A 16,827-nucleotide genomic window follows, 5' to 3' on the forward strand; every position below is an offset into this window, starting at 1 on the left:
TCTGCGGTTCTGAGGCCGGTTGGAAGTACTGCCAAATTTTCTAGGTGGTTTATGGTAGAGAAATGAACATTCAATTATCCCTCAACAGCTCTGGTGGACATTCCTGCCATGCCAATTGCACACTTCCTCAAACTTGCACCATCTGTGGCATTGTGTTGTGTGACAAAAAATGCTAATTTTGGTGGCCTTTTATTGCCCCTCACCTGTGTGATGATCATGCTGTTTAATCAGCTTCTTGATATGCCACACCTGTTACTGAGAAATGCTCAGTAACAGGGATGTAAACAAATTTGTGCACAAATTTTCAGGGAAATCAGCTTTTTATGCGTGTGGAACATTTCTGGGATCTTTTATTTCAGCTCATGAAACATGGGACCAACACTTTACATGTTGGGTTTATATTTCTGTTCAGTGTAAAATGATAAAGCTTCAATTTTTACAATGTATTATGTTACGTCATTATCTTGGTTATATGATTACGCAACTTCAGTAGATTAGAAAGCTCCAGCGGCAGGAGTTTTAATATGATGCTACGCAGTCAATTATCTTTTATTTCTCACCAAATAACATAGTCTTCTTGTGTGTGTTCCAGAGCAATGGGACACTAAGGAAGATGGCGCTTGCACCTGTTTCTGCTTGGCTCTGTGCCTAGCTAACTCCTGGAGACTGGACTGGACAGGACTGCAGCTGGAAGGAGGCCAGGATATTTGGTTTATGAGGGAGGGGAAGAGGAACAGAGAACCTTGAATTAGTTTTGTATTTTTTCTGACCCAACTACCACACTTCAACATTCTGCAACGATCACCACTTCACTTGGTTTTGTAAATGTACTAGTTCCTAGACTCCTAGACGAATGTTCTAGGTCCGAGATTCCTAAACCTAGGCTATATGCTAGTTCCTAGATTCCTAAACCTAGGCTATATGCTAGTTCCTAGATTCCTAAAACTAGGCTATGTGCTAGTTCCAAAATTCCTAAGTGTAGGCTACAGTATGTGCTAGTTCCTAGATTCTTAAATGTTTAGTGCTAGTACCTAGATTCTTAAATGTTTAGTGCTAGTACCTAGATTCTTAAATGTTTAGTGCTAGTACCTAGATTCTTAAATGTTTAGTGCTAGTTCCTAGATTCCAAAACATATGGATTCTATGATATCACCAGAACGTTATTGTAGCCGCTTCACTGGATAACAGGTGACAGAATTCCCAATTTTTCCACTCAATGGAGAGGCTAAGAAGAGAATCAGGATAGAGAGGCAAAGCTAAAGAGAAGAATTTGAATCATATTATTGCTGTACCCTTTAGGGAAAACACAACAACAGTGTAGACTGGAGATCATTTCGGCCTCTCTCCCAGCGGTAGTGGATTAAAAGCAACGAGACGTAGTTCGAGGGATTAGGGTCAGAAGTGGAAGATGATAAGCAGACAGGGGAGGTGTGAAGTTCGGGCCGTGTGGCCCCTGCTATTGACTGGGCTGCTGTTGACAGTCATGGCCACGGCCTTGGAGTACGAGGGAGTCCCTGGTCAGTGGGCACGGTACGGCCACTGGGAAGCCAAGGCCACAGGCCAGCTGAGCTTCGCTCTGAAGACCAACATCAGCAAGGCCCTGGTGCTCTACCTGGACGACGGAGGGAACTGTGACTTCCTGGAGCTTCTGATTGCAGACGGCCGGCTGCATCTTCGCTTCACCATCCACTGTGCTGAGCCGGCCTCCCTGCACACGGAGACTCGTGTCAACGACCAGCGCTGGCACCGCGTGCTGCTCACCCGTAACTACCGAGAGACCAGCCTGGTGGTGGACAACGAGGGCAAGGTGGCCGAGGTCAAGTCCAAGAGGAGTGAGATGGTGGTGGCTAGCGACCTTTACGTAGGCGGCATTTCTCCAGATGTTCGCCTATCTGCCCTCACGTCCAGCACCGTCAAATATGAGCCACCCTTCCAGGGCCTGATCACCAACCTAAAGCTGGGGGAGACCCTCCCCGTGCTCCTGGATGGCCAGGGTGTTCAGAATGATTTGGAATACCTGTGCATTAAACAGAACCCCTGCAGCAACAGAGGCCTCTGCTCCATCCAACAGGGAGAGGTCCTCTGTGACTGCACCGACACTGGATACAAGGGAAACTACTGCCATGAAGGTGAGCCAAATACAAAATGAGCTGAATGAGTTTTTGGAAAGGGCCTGTTTTTCCATTTGAATGCCTTAGCAGTAAAACTGATTGCTTTGTGAAGTTAAATGATGGTTTTTGAGGGATTCCTTCGGGGTTTACTTGTAATTCCGAGCCATTATCTGAACAGATTTTCATTTTAATAAATTATTTGTGGGAGAGTTGTGTTTATCTACATTTCAGCGCAGCTTGATGCTCTGTTTCTGAATGCTTAGGGGGTTTGACTGAGATTGTTGGATAGGCGGTTGATTATGATGAGGTTTTGTCTGAGTTTAGCTAGGCCCACGTAACTCATTTGTGGATGACTGTTTCATGGCTGAAGGGAAATAAGCAAATCTACAAGCCTCCACCCAGACATTTTCTTCTACTGCTACCATTCTCATATACTGCAGGGTGGAAACCTCATGCTAGTAGAAGTCCCCTACTGAGTGTAAGGGAATGCTTTCATAGAAATAAAAAGTTGACTTGTTCTGATCCTTTCAGAATGTCAATTAATATCATGTCATTTCATAATGGCGTTACCGTTCATCATTCTAAACCCATGCTGTTACCTGATACTAGATATCTGCTACCATGGGAACAGAATACTGTAGCTTATTGCAACATAATGACATTTCAACAATAGGCTAAATGCTCACCTCAGAGTGATCAATACACCCAGGGCTAACTGGTTCCATGCCCAAGTATAACATGGCCATGGCTGTCATCCACTGCCTGCATCAGGTTTAGACCCTTCCCCCACTACCTCCACAGTTCCCTTTGTGTTCGGATCCACAGAGGGCGGCTTCTATGTGAGCTGAAACTGCACCTTTTTTTATTTCTAAATAGAGACCTACAGTAGAATACCAATGTGGTGTCACACTTTGACTGCAGACAATATTTGTCACCTAGAATATAAAATCAGGCAAGCCAAAAGCTATGAGAGAGAGAGAAAGAGATAAAAGATAACAAGACATGATAAAGAAATATGACTTATAAGAAATGTACAAATAATACATTTGTGACCAGCCCACTCGATTCGGTCTTCCGTAGCAAAATTTTAAATTGTGTTTTTTAGATTGGATAAAAGTAGAGACTCTGAGCTGGAAAATGCATACCCTACAGTTGAGGAACAATGGGAAAGTAGTTCTGCTTTGAAAGTTAAGGAACTTGTAACCTCACTTTCGAGAAAATTGCCTTTGAATATTTTGTACACGTACTGGAGACCTCTTCTTTGTCTACACCCATTCAGCATCGTTCCCACCCTCTTAAAGAGATGGGTGGGGCTAAAGCTTAAGGGTTGCATAGTGGAGTCTTTTGTTAAGATATGTAGCTAGCTAACTAAACAATGAACCATAATCCCAACTCATAATGTTACTGCCCTTCATGAATCTGCAGGTCGCTAACCAACCAGGTTCAATGTTAGCAAGCTATCTAACATTAGGCTATAAATAGAAAAGCAAATGGCTCTGAGATATGAATAATATTACTACACAGATCGTACACGTAACGTTAGCTAGCTGACCTAACAACTGCAGTCAAACACCCAAGCTAACTGGCTAATGTTGGAGAGCTTGTTAGCTACTTCCAGACACAAATGAGAGAAGAGCTCACTCTGACCATTTTACTCGCCCTATTGATATGGATACTTGCATAGTTGTCTTTTATTAAGACATGTAGCTAGCTAGCTAAGCAAGGAACTATAATCCCAACTCATGACGTTATTACCATGGATGAATCTGCAGGGAGTTAACCAACCAGGTTCAACATTAGCTAGTTATCATTAGGCTATAAGAAGCAAAGCAAATTCTTCTGAAATACAAATAATATTACTACACAGATCATACACGTAACGTTAGCTAGCGATCCAAACAGCTAATGTTAACTAGCTAGCTAACAGTACACTTAACTTGAAATGAAAACGACGTGCTTCACGGGTGAGATGGTGTTCTTCGGGTGAGATGGTGTTCTTCGGCTTGTAAGCCTCCCCCTTTTTCCTCCAAACTGGCCAAACAGTTCTATTTTTGTTTCATCAAACGAGAAGACATTTCTCCAAAAAGTACAATCTTTGTCCCCATGTGCAGTTGCAAACCGTAGTCTGGCTTTTTTATGGCGGTTTGAAGAGCAGTGGCTTCTTCCTTGCTGATCGGCCTGTCAGGTTATGTTGATGTAGAATTCATTTTACTGTGGATATAGATACTTTTGTACCCGTTTCCTCCAGCATCTTCACAATGATGTCAATTAGCCTATCAGAAGCTTTTGAAGCCATGACATCATTTTCTGGAATGTTCCAAGCTGTTTAAAGGCACAGTCAACTTAGTGTATGTAAACTTCTGACCCACTGGAATTGTGATACAGTGAATTATAAGTGAAATAATATGTCTGTTAACAATTGTTGGAAAAATGACTTGTCATGCACAAAGTAGATGTCCTAACCGACTTGCCAAAACTATAGTTTGTTAACAAGCAATTTGTGGAGTGGTTGAAAAACAAGTTTTAATGACTCCAACCTAAGTGTATCCGCTGAATTCTGACAGAGCTCAAAGGAGCAAAGATTTTGAATTTGTAGCCATTCCAAGACCATGCATCGGTCAAGAAATCACGTGGTCATTACAGAGCCTCATTGGCCCAGTCATCTCTCTCAAATGTATCTGGACTAACCTTTACCCCCAGGGCCAAGAGGAGGGTCAAAGTCGATTACAGCGCTCCTCACCAGTGAGGAGAAGTAGGACAGCGACGTAAATCAGACTGCTGTATGCACGTCTCCCTCTGACACACGCCTCATTTGCCAGCCAATCCAGGGAATGGGGATACACTCATGTACTCTGTTGCAAAGACATGGAGAATCTGTATGCCTGCTCTGCTCCCATTCAAATCCACTCATTCTGCTATCCATCCCTCTCTGATGCACTGCTGGCCTTGACCTACTGACATTTGAAACCGTTTTGTGTCTCCTGACATGGAAGCTATGTAGGAAACTCTGTTTTATATTTTTTATTCATGCCCCTTGACTTATTCCACATGTTGAGTTACCGCCTGAATTCAAAATGTATTAATATATGGTTTTCTCAACCATCTCCACACATTGCCCCATAATGACAAAGTGAAAACATGTTTTACAATTTTCCTCTCTCACATTTATTGAAAATGAAATACAGAAATACATTTTTTACATAAGTATTCACAACCCTGACTGAATACTTTGTAGAAGCACCTTTGGCAGAGATTACAGCTTTGAGTCATTTTTGGGCATGTCTGTATCAGCTTTGAGTCGTTTTGGGCATGTCTGTATCAGCTTTGAGTCGTTTTGGGCATGTCTGTATCAGCTTTGAGTCGTTTTGGGCATGTCTGTATCAGCTTTGAGTCGTTTTGGGCATGTCTGTATCAGCTTTGGGCATGTCTGTTTTGGGCATGTCTGTATCAGCTTTGAATCGTTTTGGGCATGTCTGTATCAGCTTTGAGTCGTTTTGGGCATGTCTGTATCAGCTTTGAGTCGTTTTGGGCATGTCTGTATCAGCTTTGAGTCGTTTTGGGCATGTCTGTATCAGCTTTGAGTCGTTTTGGGCATGTCTGTATCAGCTTTGAGTCGTTTTGGGCATGTCTGTATCAGCTTTGAGTCGTTTTGGGCATGTCTGTATCAGCTTTGAGTCGTTTTGGGCATGTCTGTATCAGCTTTGAGTCGTTTTGGGCATGTCTGTATCAGCTTTGAGTCGTTTTGGGCATGTCTGTATCAGCTTTGAGTCGTTTTGGGCATGTCTGTATCAGCTTTGAGTCGTTTTGGGCATGTCTGTATCAGCTTTGCACATCTGGATTTTGGGATTTTCTCCTTTTCTTCCTTGCAGAGTTTCACAAGCTCTGTTAAGTTCGATGGGGAGCGGCGGTGAACAGAAATCTTTAAGCCTTTCCACAGATTTTCAATGGTATTCAAGTCTGGGCTTTCGCTGTGCCACTAAAGGACTTTCACACACTTGTTCTGAAGCCAATCCAGCATTGTTTTGGCTGTATGCTCGGGGTCATTGTCCTGTTGGAATGTAAATCTTCACCCCAGTCTAAGGGTGTTTGCATTCTGAAGCAGGATCGGCCTGTATTTGGCTCCATTCATTGTTCCCTCTATCCTTACCAGTCTCCCAGTCCGTGCCGCTGAAAAGCATCCCCATAGCATGATGCTGCCACCACCATGCCTTATGGTAGGGATGGTGTTAGACGGGTGATGAGCCGTGCCTGGTTCTCTAAACACAGTGCTTTGCATTCAGGCCAAAGAGTTAATTTGTTGTCTCGTCAGACCACATCATCTTTTGCCTAATGCTCTCAGTCTGTCACATGCCTATTTGCAAACACCATTTGTGATGTCATTTGCCTTTTTCTCAGGAGTGGCTTCCATCTGGACACTCTCCCATACAGTTCAGATTGGTGAAAAGTCATTGGGTTCTTGGTCACCCATCTTGCCCGGTTTGGTTAGATGGCCAGCTCTAGGCAGTTTTGTCTAGTTCCATATATTTTCGATTTCCCAATGATGAAGACCACTGTGCTCTCGGAAACTTTCAACACTATAGAAGTTGCGTTAAACCCTTCCCCAGATATGCGCCTCACAGTTCCCTCAGAGATCTACGGACGGTTCTTTGGACTTCATGGTATAGTTTCTGCTCTGACAAGTACTCTCAACTGTGGGATCTTCTATAGACATTTGTTTCATTCAAAATAAATCATGTCGAAACAATTGAATTGGCCACAAGTGGACTCCAATGAAGTTGTAGTGACGTCTCAAGGATGATCAAAGGAACCTGAGCTCAGTTTGGAGTGTCATAGCAAAGGGGTGTGAATACTTATTTAAATTAGTTATGTATTTCATTTGAATAAATATCTAAAAACATGTTTTCACTTTGTCATTTTGGGGCATTGTATGTAAATAGTGAGAAATCTATTTAATCAATTTTGAATTCAGGCTGTAGCACAACAAAATGTGGAATATGTCAAGGGGTATTGTAACGGTTTTCTTCTGGGGAAAGAGGCGGACCAAAATGCAGCGTGATTAGTTTTGTGAATCTTTAATAAAGATGAAAGTACAACAATCTACAAAACAAGAAACGTGAAAAAAACCAAAACAGTCCTATCTGGTGCCACAAACACAGGAACAATCACCCACAAAACCCAACACAAACAGGCTACCTAAATATTGTTCCCAATCAGAGACAATGACTAACACCTGCCTCTGATTGAGAACCAGATCAGGCCAAACATAGAAATAGACAAACCAGACACACAACATAGAATGCCCACCCAGCTCACTTCCTGACCAACACTAAAACAAGGAAACCACACACGACTGATGGTCAGAACGTGACAGTACTAACCCCCCCCCAGATGCGGACTCCGAACGCACAACCTAAACCTATAGGAGAGGGTCTAGGTGGGCATCTGTCCGCGGTGGCGGCTCTGGCGCTGGACATGGACCCCCCCCCATAATTGCCTTAGTCCACCTCCTTAGCGTCCCTTGAGTGGCGACCCTCGCTGCTTACCTTGGCCTAGGAACCCTAACAACGGGCACCCACTAGACTGAGGGGCAGCTCGGGACTGAGGGGAAGCTCAGGAAGGTTGACGAATCTAGCAGATCCTGGCTGACTGGTGGTTCCGGCAGATCCTGGCTGATTGGTGGTTCCGGCAGATCCTGGCTGACTGGTGGTTCCGGCAGATCCTGGCTGACTGGCGGATCCTGGCTGAATGGCGGATCCAACTGATTCTGGCAGACTGGCGGCTCCGGCGGATCCTGGCAGACTGGCGGCACCTGGCGGCGCTGGGCAGACTGGTGGCGCTGGAGAGGAAGGCTCTGGCAGTGCTGGGCCGAGGGGCTCTGGCGCCTCTGGCCCGAGGGGCTCTGGCGCCTCTGGGACCGAGGGGCTCTGGCGCCTCTGGGACCGAGGGGCTCTGGCGCCTCTGGGACCGAGGGGCTCTGGCGCCTCTGGGACCGAGGGGCTCTGGCGCCTCTGGGACCGAGGGGCTCTGGCGCCTCTGGGACCGAGGGGCTCTGGCGCCTCTGGGACCGAGGGGCTCTGGCGCCTCTGGGACCGAGGGGCTCTGGCGCCTCTGGGACCGAGGGGCTCTGGCGCCTCTGGGACCGAGGGGCTCTGGCGCCTCTGGGACCGAGGGGCTCTGGCGCCTCTGGGACCGAGAGACAGCCTGGTGCGGGGTGCCGGCACTGGTGGTACCGGGCTGGGGACACACCTCAGGGCGAATGCCTTGCATACTACGCCAAATCAACTGCTCTCTCTCTTCACACTCCCCCAATTCTATTAACACCTCCTCGAGTGTCTCCTCATCTCCCATCCATTCACTCTCCTCCATTCTGTCCAATAACTCCTCGACCCTCTCAGACTCAGCCCTCAGCTTCGCTAATAGCTCCGATAACATCCATGGCTCCTTACGGTAAACAGGGGGAGTTGGCTCAGTACTGGCTCCTGACTCTGCCACACTCTCCCTGTTCCCCCCAATACATTTTTGGGGGTGCCTCTCAGGCTTCCAGCCGCTCTGCTAGCTCCTTATAATGCCGCCTCTCTGCTTTCGCTGCCTCCAGCTCAGCTTTGGGGCGGCAATATTCCCCTGGCTCTGCCCAGGGTCCTTTCCCGTCAAGGATCTCCTCCCAAGTCCATTTCTCCAAATAGTGCAGCCTCTCCCACTGCTGCTGCTGCCTCTGTTGCTTCTCCTGCTGCTGCCTTTGCTGCTGCTGCTGTTGCTCCTGCTGCACCTGTCGCTTCTCCTGCTGCTGCTGTTGATGCTGCCTCTGTTTACCACACCGCTTGGTCCTTGGTTGGTGGGTGATTCTGTAACGGTTTTCTTCTGGGGAAAGAGAGGCGGACCAAAATGCAGCATGGTTAGTTTTGTGCATCTTTAATAAAGATGAAAGTACAACAATCTACAAAACAAGAAATGTGAAAAAACCAAACCAGTCCTATCTGGTGCCACAAAGACAGGAACAATCACCCACAGAACCCAACACAAAACAGGCTACCTAAATATGGTTCACAATCAGAGACAATGACTAACACCTGCCTCTGATTGAGAACCATATCAGGCCAAACATAGAAATAGACAAACCAGACACACAACATAGAATGCCCACCCAGCTCACGTCCTGACCAACACTAAAACAAGGAAAACACACAGAACGTGACAGGTATGAGTAGGGGCACCGTATATTATGAGTAGGGGAGTTTTACACGGATGTAGTATGCACAAACTGTTGCTGTTATAGAGGTTACCTGACAGAGCCAATCTTCGGCACTGCAGTCTGAATCGTAGAGAGCAGACATCAGTAGAATACATCATTATGAGGTGTATAAGATGGTTAACAAGTGAACTGTTAGCCCAATGATTAACTTGAAGGGATTTGGAATGTATTGTGTCTTCAAGTAATGTAGTTGCTTGTCCTCACATGGGACATCATTAATGTTGGGCATTGTCCTCACACCAGATGTTGTTTTTTGTCATAGAGTAGTCTTTATTGTTATGTAGCACTTTATTTTAAAATAGTTATGACAGCAACTTAAACCCATGTCCTGTCCTGCTCTCGCCCGATTGTTCTTAGAGACATGGTTGAGGAAAAAGCAAGCTCTCGAGAGAAGCTTTCCTAGTTCAAACACATATGTGGGTATGTGTATAGCATTCCTCTCATTCAATGAAAGCTCTTCGGTGTGTCTCAGAAGTCACTTTGAGTTGAATATGTTGTCTGTGTCGACACATTGGGTATTGTGTTTGCTCAAGGTCATTCAGTATTAGATACTGTCTTTGTCTGCCTGCAGGAGATGAATCTAAATGTCAATTTTCATTTCAATAAAAAAGCAATTTATTGGAGCATGGAAGGGTTGATTTTACAACCAACAAAGATGACCGAGTTGTTAGTTGTTATAGCCTGACTCCTCTATGGAAAAAAATATGTTCAGTATACGCACAGACCAGGGTGGTGGGTTTGATTAGCTGAATAAACTCCTACTTTAAAATGTTTTCTGGATATTTTTGTGCCATGTAGCATTGATCAAAGTGTCCAATCAAATCCCACGTTTTTGATTTATTCCAATATGGTTGAACGGCATAGAAACAAGCTCACCAGGGGTCACTGATTGGCATACACACTGTCTCTAGTAGTTGATGCGAGACACCCATCCAAAAAAATCACTACTCACAAACCTTTGTCCCTCGTTTGTACCAACTTTAAATGGACCTTCCTCTTTTTGAAATGTTAAGAAATCAATAACACAAGTAACGTCTGACAAGGTATTGGCCCAGCTTGAACCCTACATTTGGAACACTTGTAGTTGTCTTCAAGCTCTTTCAAATGTTCTTCGAGCCATAATGAGTTTCACAGTGACAGAGAAATTGCTTGTTAACGTTAAATTGCCTCTGGCAGTTTAAGCTATAACTGGCATTCAACTCCATCGTGGCCTTTACTATTGTGCCAAGTTTAAAGCCAAAGTAAACAAGTGAAGATTAAAAGATATACGGACCTCTCCATATATTTCTTCAACATTTGCCTGGTTGGGTCTGTTGGTTATATTCAACCCTATATTTTCCATTAACTCAGCGTATCTCACTTCTTGTCAAGCTTCCACCACCGTCATATGTTGAATTTATTCTGCCAACTCTCACTATTCCATAAAGCTGCGTACTGTATTTCACTTCTATGAGCTGCACACATCAATTGGATTACAATTAGAAAGCAGGACTAATGCCTCTGTCTGTCTCATTGTGAGAAGGCTTGACGGAACACAAAGCCCAGTTGTCCTTTAAGGAATCTGGATTCTAGCCCTAGAATTTTGTTTAGCTGAGTCATAGGGCTTTCATTTTCTCAGAACTTAATCATTCTAGCTATTTATGGATTTGTTTTTTTTTTCAGAACAGAAGACTGGAAGCATTAGTTGGACCACATTCAGTGGAGGTTATTTATCAGAAACCTTGTAACTGAGTTATCAGTTTGTCATGTCTATTATCTGGATGAATGAAAGTGAAGCTCTGGACTGATACATGTGGAGTATCAGGATCTTTAAAGGTTACATTGAATCTCGAAGTCACTTGTGATCCTGTAACTCTGTAGTTTAGTCTCACCAATATTAGTCATTTTGACCCGTATAAGATGTTGCCCTAATGTTGAGGCAGATCAGTCACTGTGCTGGGACATCAACTCAGCTTTATCTGAACTCTCATCATTGGGACCCTGTGCACTCTCATGATTTATAGTGACAGTTGGCCGTGCTCCGTAATATGCTCACGCACAGAGACGTTATCTTTTCACTGTTTGGAAGACAGTATATACAATGTGGCCTGATTCTCTCTGAATATTTTCTTCCTCCTTTCAAGTGAGATTACACAGCCACATTTATTCATTTTTTTATCTATCACAATTTGGGGAAATTGAATTTACCTTCCTCAAGTAGTAGTGAATGAAAATGAATTTCTCTCTGAATACATTTAATTTTCCCATTCAATCCAATCCGTTGGTCTTTAAACCAGTAAGTGATGTTGGCATTCATATAGCCTCTTTAAGGGCTAGCATCATAGATTCCTTTGAGCCCCAGGATCTTGACACAACGCATTGCTCTCAGCCTCTTTCCCCTCATTATCACGATGGCATCGCAGTCTCCAACAAGGAAGTGGAACTGTGACTCACTCATCACCAAGGCAAAGCACTTCCTTGACTCCCACCTTCCCTCCTCTGACAACTCTGACATCCGCCCCGCAGACACTTATTGCTTGGCAATCTGGGGCTTTCCGTGCTTCATTACACACTAGGTCTGGGTGAGGCTGTGTGTTGCCGTCAGTAGGTTCCTGTCGTCACAGGGGAATTGAGTTGATGTGGTCTCGGATCTCTGTGGCCACTACTTCAGAGGCATTGCTAATCAACTACCAGGGGTGAATGGTGGTAAAAGTCATGTGGAATTGAAACTGTTGGGCCTCTTCCAAACCTTTGAGAGACTGTATCAGGTTTCCACTCCTGCCGTTATTGAGTTATTCCATCATTTCTTTCATTAATGTTCCCGCAGAGAACTTTATGTTGGGACCTCATAACTTACAATATTTCCCCAGTGTGTGTGTGTGTGTGTGTGTGTGTGTGTGTGTGTGTGTGTGTGTGTGTGTGTGTGTGTGTGTGTGTGTGTGTGTGTGTGTGTGTGTGTGTGCGTGCGTGCGTGCGTGCGTGTGCGTGCGTGCGTGTGTGTGTGTGAGTGCATTGTGAGTCAGTGTCGGTGAGTCTTTAACTCTGTTGGCTTGTAATTTGTCTATGCTTGTAACAGTATATCGGTATGTAATGATATGGCATTTATAGGCTTGACTGGGTGAATCATATTTAACATACGGCCGTAACCTTCCCAGAAGACCATATCCTGTTCTCATAATGTAGATTGTCTCATGTAAATGTGCGTCATCGAAAGCATAGATATCCAATATAAACTCCATGTAGGTATGAGCTATGAGGGATCCTCTGATAAAACTGCTTTAGTACAGCAGTGTCAGCCTTTATTACAGTACATATGGGCTAAAATGTGCTAGTATTTTAAAGAGATGCCTATTGCCCACTAAATGTATGTGTTGCATATCAGGATCATTATTAGAAGTGATATTGTATAGATTAGAACGGTCTATGGAGAGGCCTACTGTATGTGTTGTAATTAGAGGCCTACTGTATGTGTTGTAATTACAGAGGCCTACTGTATGTGTTGTAATTACAGAGTCCTACTGTATGTGTTGTAATTAGAGAGGCCTACTGTATGTGTTGTAATTACAGAGGCCTACTGTATGTGTTGTAATTACAGAGTCCTACTGTATGTGTTGTAATTAGAGAGGCCTACTGTATGTGTTGTAATTAGAGGCCTACTGTATGTGTTGTAATTACAGAGGCCTACTGTATGTGTTGTAATTACAGAGGCCTACTGTATGTGTTGTAATTACAGAGTCCTACTGTATGTGTTGTAATTAGAGAGGCCTACTGTATGTGTTGTAATTAGAGGCCTACTGTATGTGTTGTAATTAGAGAGGCCTACTGTATGTGTTGTAATTACAGAGTCCTACTGTATGTGTTGTAATTAGAGAGGCCTACTCTATGTGGTGTAATTAGAGAGGCCTACTGTATGTGTTGTAATTAGAGAGGCCTACTGTATGTGTTGTAATTAGAGAGGTCTACTGTATGTGTTGTAATTAGAGAGGTCTACTGTATGTGTTGTAATTAGAGAGGCCTACTGTATGTGTTGTAATTAGAGAGGTCTACTGTATGTGTTGTAATTAGAGAGGTCTTACTGTATGTGTTGTAATTAGAGAGGACTACTGTATGTGTTGTAATAACAGAGGTCTACTGTATGTGTTGTAATTAGAGAGGCCTACTGTATGTGTTGTAATTACAGAGGTCTACTGTATGTGTTGTAATTAGAGAGGCCTACTGTATGTGTTGTAATTAGAGAGGCCTACTGTATGTGTTGTAATTAGAGAGGTCTACTGTATGTGTTGTAATTAGAGAGGCCTACTGTGTGTGTTGTAATAACAGTCTTACTGTATGTGTTGTAATTACAGAGGCCTACTGTATGTGGTGTAATTAGAGAGGCCTACTGTATGTGTTGTAATTAGAGAGGTCTACTGTATGTGTTGTAATTAGAGAGGCCTACTGTATGTATTGTAATTAAGGAGGCCTACTGTATGTGTTGTAATTAGAGAGGCCTACTGTATGTGTTGTATTTAGAGAGGCCTACTGTATGTGTTGTAATTAGAGAGGCCTACTGTATGTGTTGTAATTAAGGAGGCCTACTGTATGTGTTGTATTTAGAGATGCCTACTGTATGTGTTGTAATTAGAGAGGCCTACTGTATGTGGTGTAATTAGAGAGGCCTACTGTATGTGTTGTAATTAGAGAGGCCTACTGTATGTGTTGTAATTAGAGAGGACTACTGTATGTGTTGTATTGAGGGGCCTACTGTATGTGTTGTAATTAGAGAGGCCTACTGTATGTGTTGTAATTAGAGAGGCCTACTGTATGTGTTGTAATAACAGAGGCCCACTGTATGTGTTTTAGTTAAAGGTCACAATTGTAAATGCGAACTTGTTCTCAACTTGCCTACCTGGTTAAATAAAGGTGAAATAAATAAATAAAATAAACCCAGAATAATTAGCATTAACTGTTTGGTGCTGCTCTTTATTCATTTATAGATTGTGAATGTGCTTCAGTCACCAATACTAATGATTGTCTGTCTTCTCTGATTCCATACAGTTATCCAGAAAGCGGTAGAAGGTAAGACCATTTTTCTTCTGTTTGTTTTTTTCTGCTACTATGAGCTGAACAAACTACAGTGTTATTTTGGGTGGTTTGCACTGCAACACACTTTGACTTACTTGACTATCATCTTCTTTCTAGAATATCTCCGATGTGCTACATAATGTACTCGGAGGCTGCATTTTCCTGGGCCATTTTTCATGGCATCTCTGTCCAGTAACTTTGCCCTGACTTTGGATTTAGCTGTCTATTAACGTTTGAAGAGCAAACGGCTATCTTTAACCCAACAGTTAATTGTCTGAAATTGGGTCTGCGTTTCTTTTTTGATATAGTGATTTTCTCTGTGAGACTTGCAGACTCAAACAGACACACACACAGTAGGGATGTCATCATCTCAGTGATCAGTGCTGCGCTTTGTGCTAACTGTAGCTACCATCTAAAAGAACCCAGCTATTAAGATTGTTGATTCCCAAGCCATTGACATCAAGGCAGTATATCACACTGTAAAAAGATTGGCACTGATTACACACTAATGGAAATGCTTTGCTTGCAGACTGAAAATATTTCGGCCAGCATTACTTGTCGCTGTTAGAAGGAAAACACTATTTGTCTTTGATAATGTGATCATTGTCAGTCTGTTTAACCACATCACAATAAAACAAATATAATTGCTCGTCAGACTGTAAATGAAGATTGAACGTGGAGGTGGGGAAGCCCAGTGTAGCTGAGTTATCGTGCAGTGAGAGACTTCCATCAGGCCTGTTAGGAGGAGCTCTGGTGGTGTAGTGGTGCCAGAGAATCCAACAGGCTCAGGGGTCCATGCTCTGGGTCCATGCTCTGGGTCCATGCTCTGGGTCCATGCTCTGGGTCCATGCTCTGGGTCCATGCTCTGGTTCCATGCTCTGGGTCCATGCTCTGGGTCCATGCTCTGGTTCCATGCTCTGGGTCCATGCTCTGGTTCCATGCTCTGGGTCCATGCTCTGGGTCCATGCTCTGGGTCCATGCTCTGGGTCCATGCTCTGGGTCCATGCTCTGGGGTCCATGCTCTGGGTCCATGCTCTGGGTCCATGCTCTGGGTCCATGCTCTGGTTCCATGCTCTGGGTCCATGCTCTGGTTCCATGCTCTGGGTCCATGCTCTGGGTCCATGCTCTGGGTCCATGCTCTGGGTCCATGCTCTGGTTCCATGCTCTGGGTCCATGCTCTGGGTCCATGCTCTGGGTCCATGCTCTGGTTCCATGCTCTGGGTCCATGCTCTGGGTCCATGCTCTGGTTCCATGCTCTGGGTCCATGCTCTGGTTCCATGCTCTGGTTCCATGCTCTGGGTCCATGCTCTGGTTCCATGCTCTGGGTCCATGCTCTGGGTCCATGCTCTGGTTCCATGCTCTGGTTCCATGCTCTGGGTCCATGCTCTGGGTGCGCTGGGCCTCTGCATGTTAGAAATCACTGCTGCAGCTCACCGGAACAGCCAGCTACCCACACCTGTTATCTAATACTGTTGCTCTGTACATTTGTGTATTATAAATGACTGCACAGAAGGAATGAATGGTATTTTCAGTTACATTTTTACAGCATGCAACGATATCCACATAGTTCGCAATGAGTGTTGACAGTCAGCACTGTGCGTACTGTACAGTAGCTATGGATGTTGGTGTGCTTGAATGCACATGGTATCATTCTATTCCAAATGGTTTCCCTGACTAATTCTAACATACTATTCTGTGTGTATCCCTATGGAACACTGCACTGTCAGTGTCTAACAGTGGACTGGTAGAGTTGATTCGTAAGCAGGGGCTGGTTGTAATGTGAAGGGCTACATCCAAGGCCCTACATCCAGGCCCTACATCCAGGCCCTACATCCAGGCCCTACATCCAGGCCCTACATCCAGGCCCTACATGGGATGATGATGATGAGTAGAAAGCGTCAGTCCAGAAGGGTCCTCTTTCAACCCCAGCTTCTAGTCACTCTTAATTTCCCTTGTGATGAGCCAGGGTGCTATGACCACGCTCACAGCAAAAGGCGAGCGTTGTTAAATGAAATGACATGCTGCAAAGAGAAGGAATGAGTCTTTATTGTATTAAGGCTTTGACATGGAGTCTGTGTCACATCCCGGTGAACAAGGCATGAAAACAAAGATGACACTTGAAAAAGGATGTGTTGAGCTGGATCTCCTCTTTTTGCTTTATCCGGGGCAATGCAATGTGACATCCAGCAGTAAGTCTTTGTAGTCCCCTATCAATGGACCTAGATGGCTGCCTATACAAAACGGTGAACAACACCCCATTTAAAAATAGCAACCTCAATGCTTTTATTTTGTCTGCACTGAGGGCTTTCGTACTGTGGGTTAGTGATGACAACTCCTGGATTATAAGTGGTTGGAACTCCAGAGTGCCTCCAGGAGTCTGTGGAATCCCCCATGTCTACAGTCCGTCATGGAGCCTGGTCTACC

General features: G+C 44.4%; 1 protein-coding gene across 1 annotated transcript in view; it reads left to right on the forward strand.

Annotated features, from left to right (window-relative positions):
* The window catches only part of nrxn2a (neurexin 2a), a 381,645-nt gene that overhangs the window by 45,542 nt on the left and 319,276 nt on the right, over positions 1-16,827 (forward strand). The window contains 2 exon segments of the mRNA XM_046317726.1: positions 593-2,129; positions 14,377-14,397. Coding sequence (XP_046173682.1) covers positions 1,409-2,129; positions 14,377-14,397 — 742 coding nt within the window. The 5' untranslated portion in view covers positions 593-1,408.

This window comes from Oncorhynchus gorbuscha, linkage group LG20 (genome assembly GCF_021184085.1).
Source record: "Oncorhynchus gorbuscha isolate QuinsamMale2020 ecotype Even-year linkage group LG20, OgorEven_v1.0, whole genome shotgun sequence".
Lineage (NCBI taxonomy): Eukaryota > Metazoa > Chordata > Actinopteri > Salmoniformes > Salmonidae > Oncorhynchus > Oncorhynchus gorbuscha.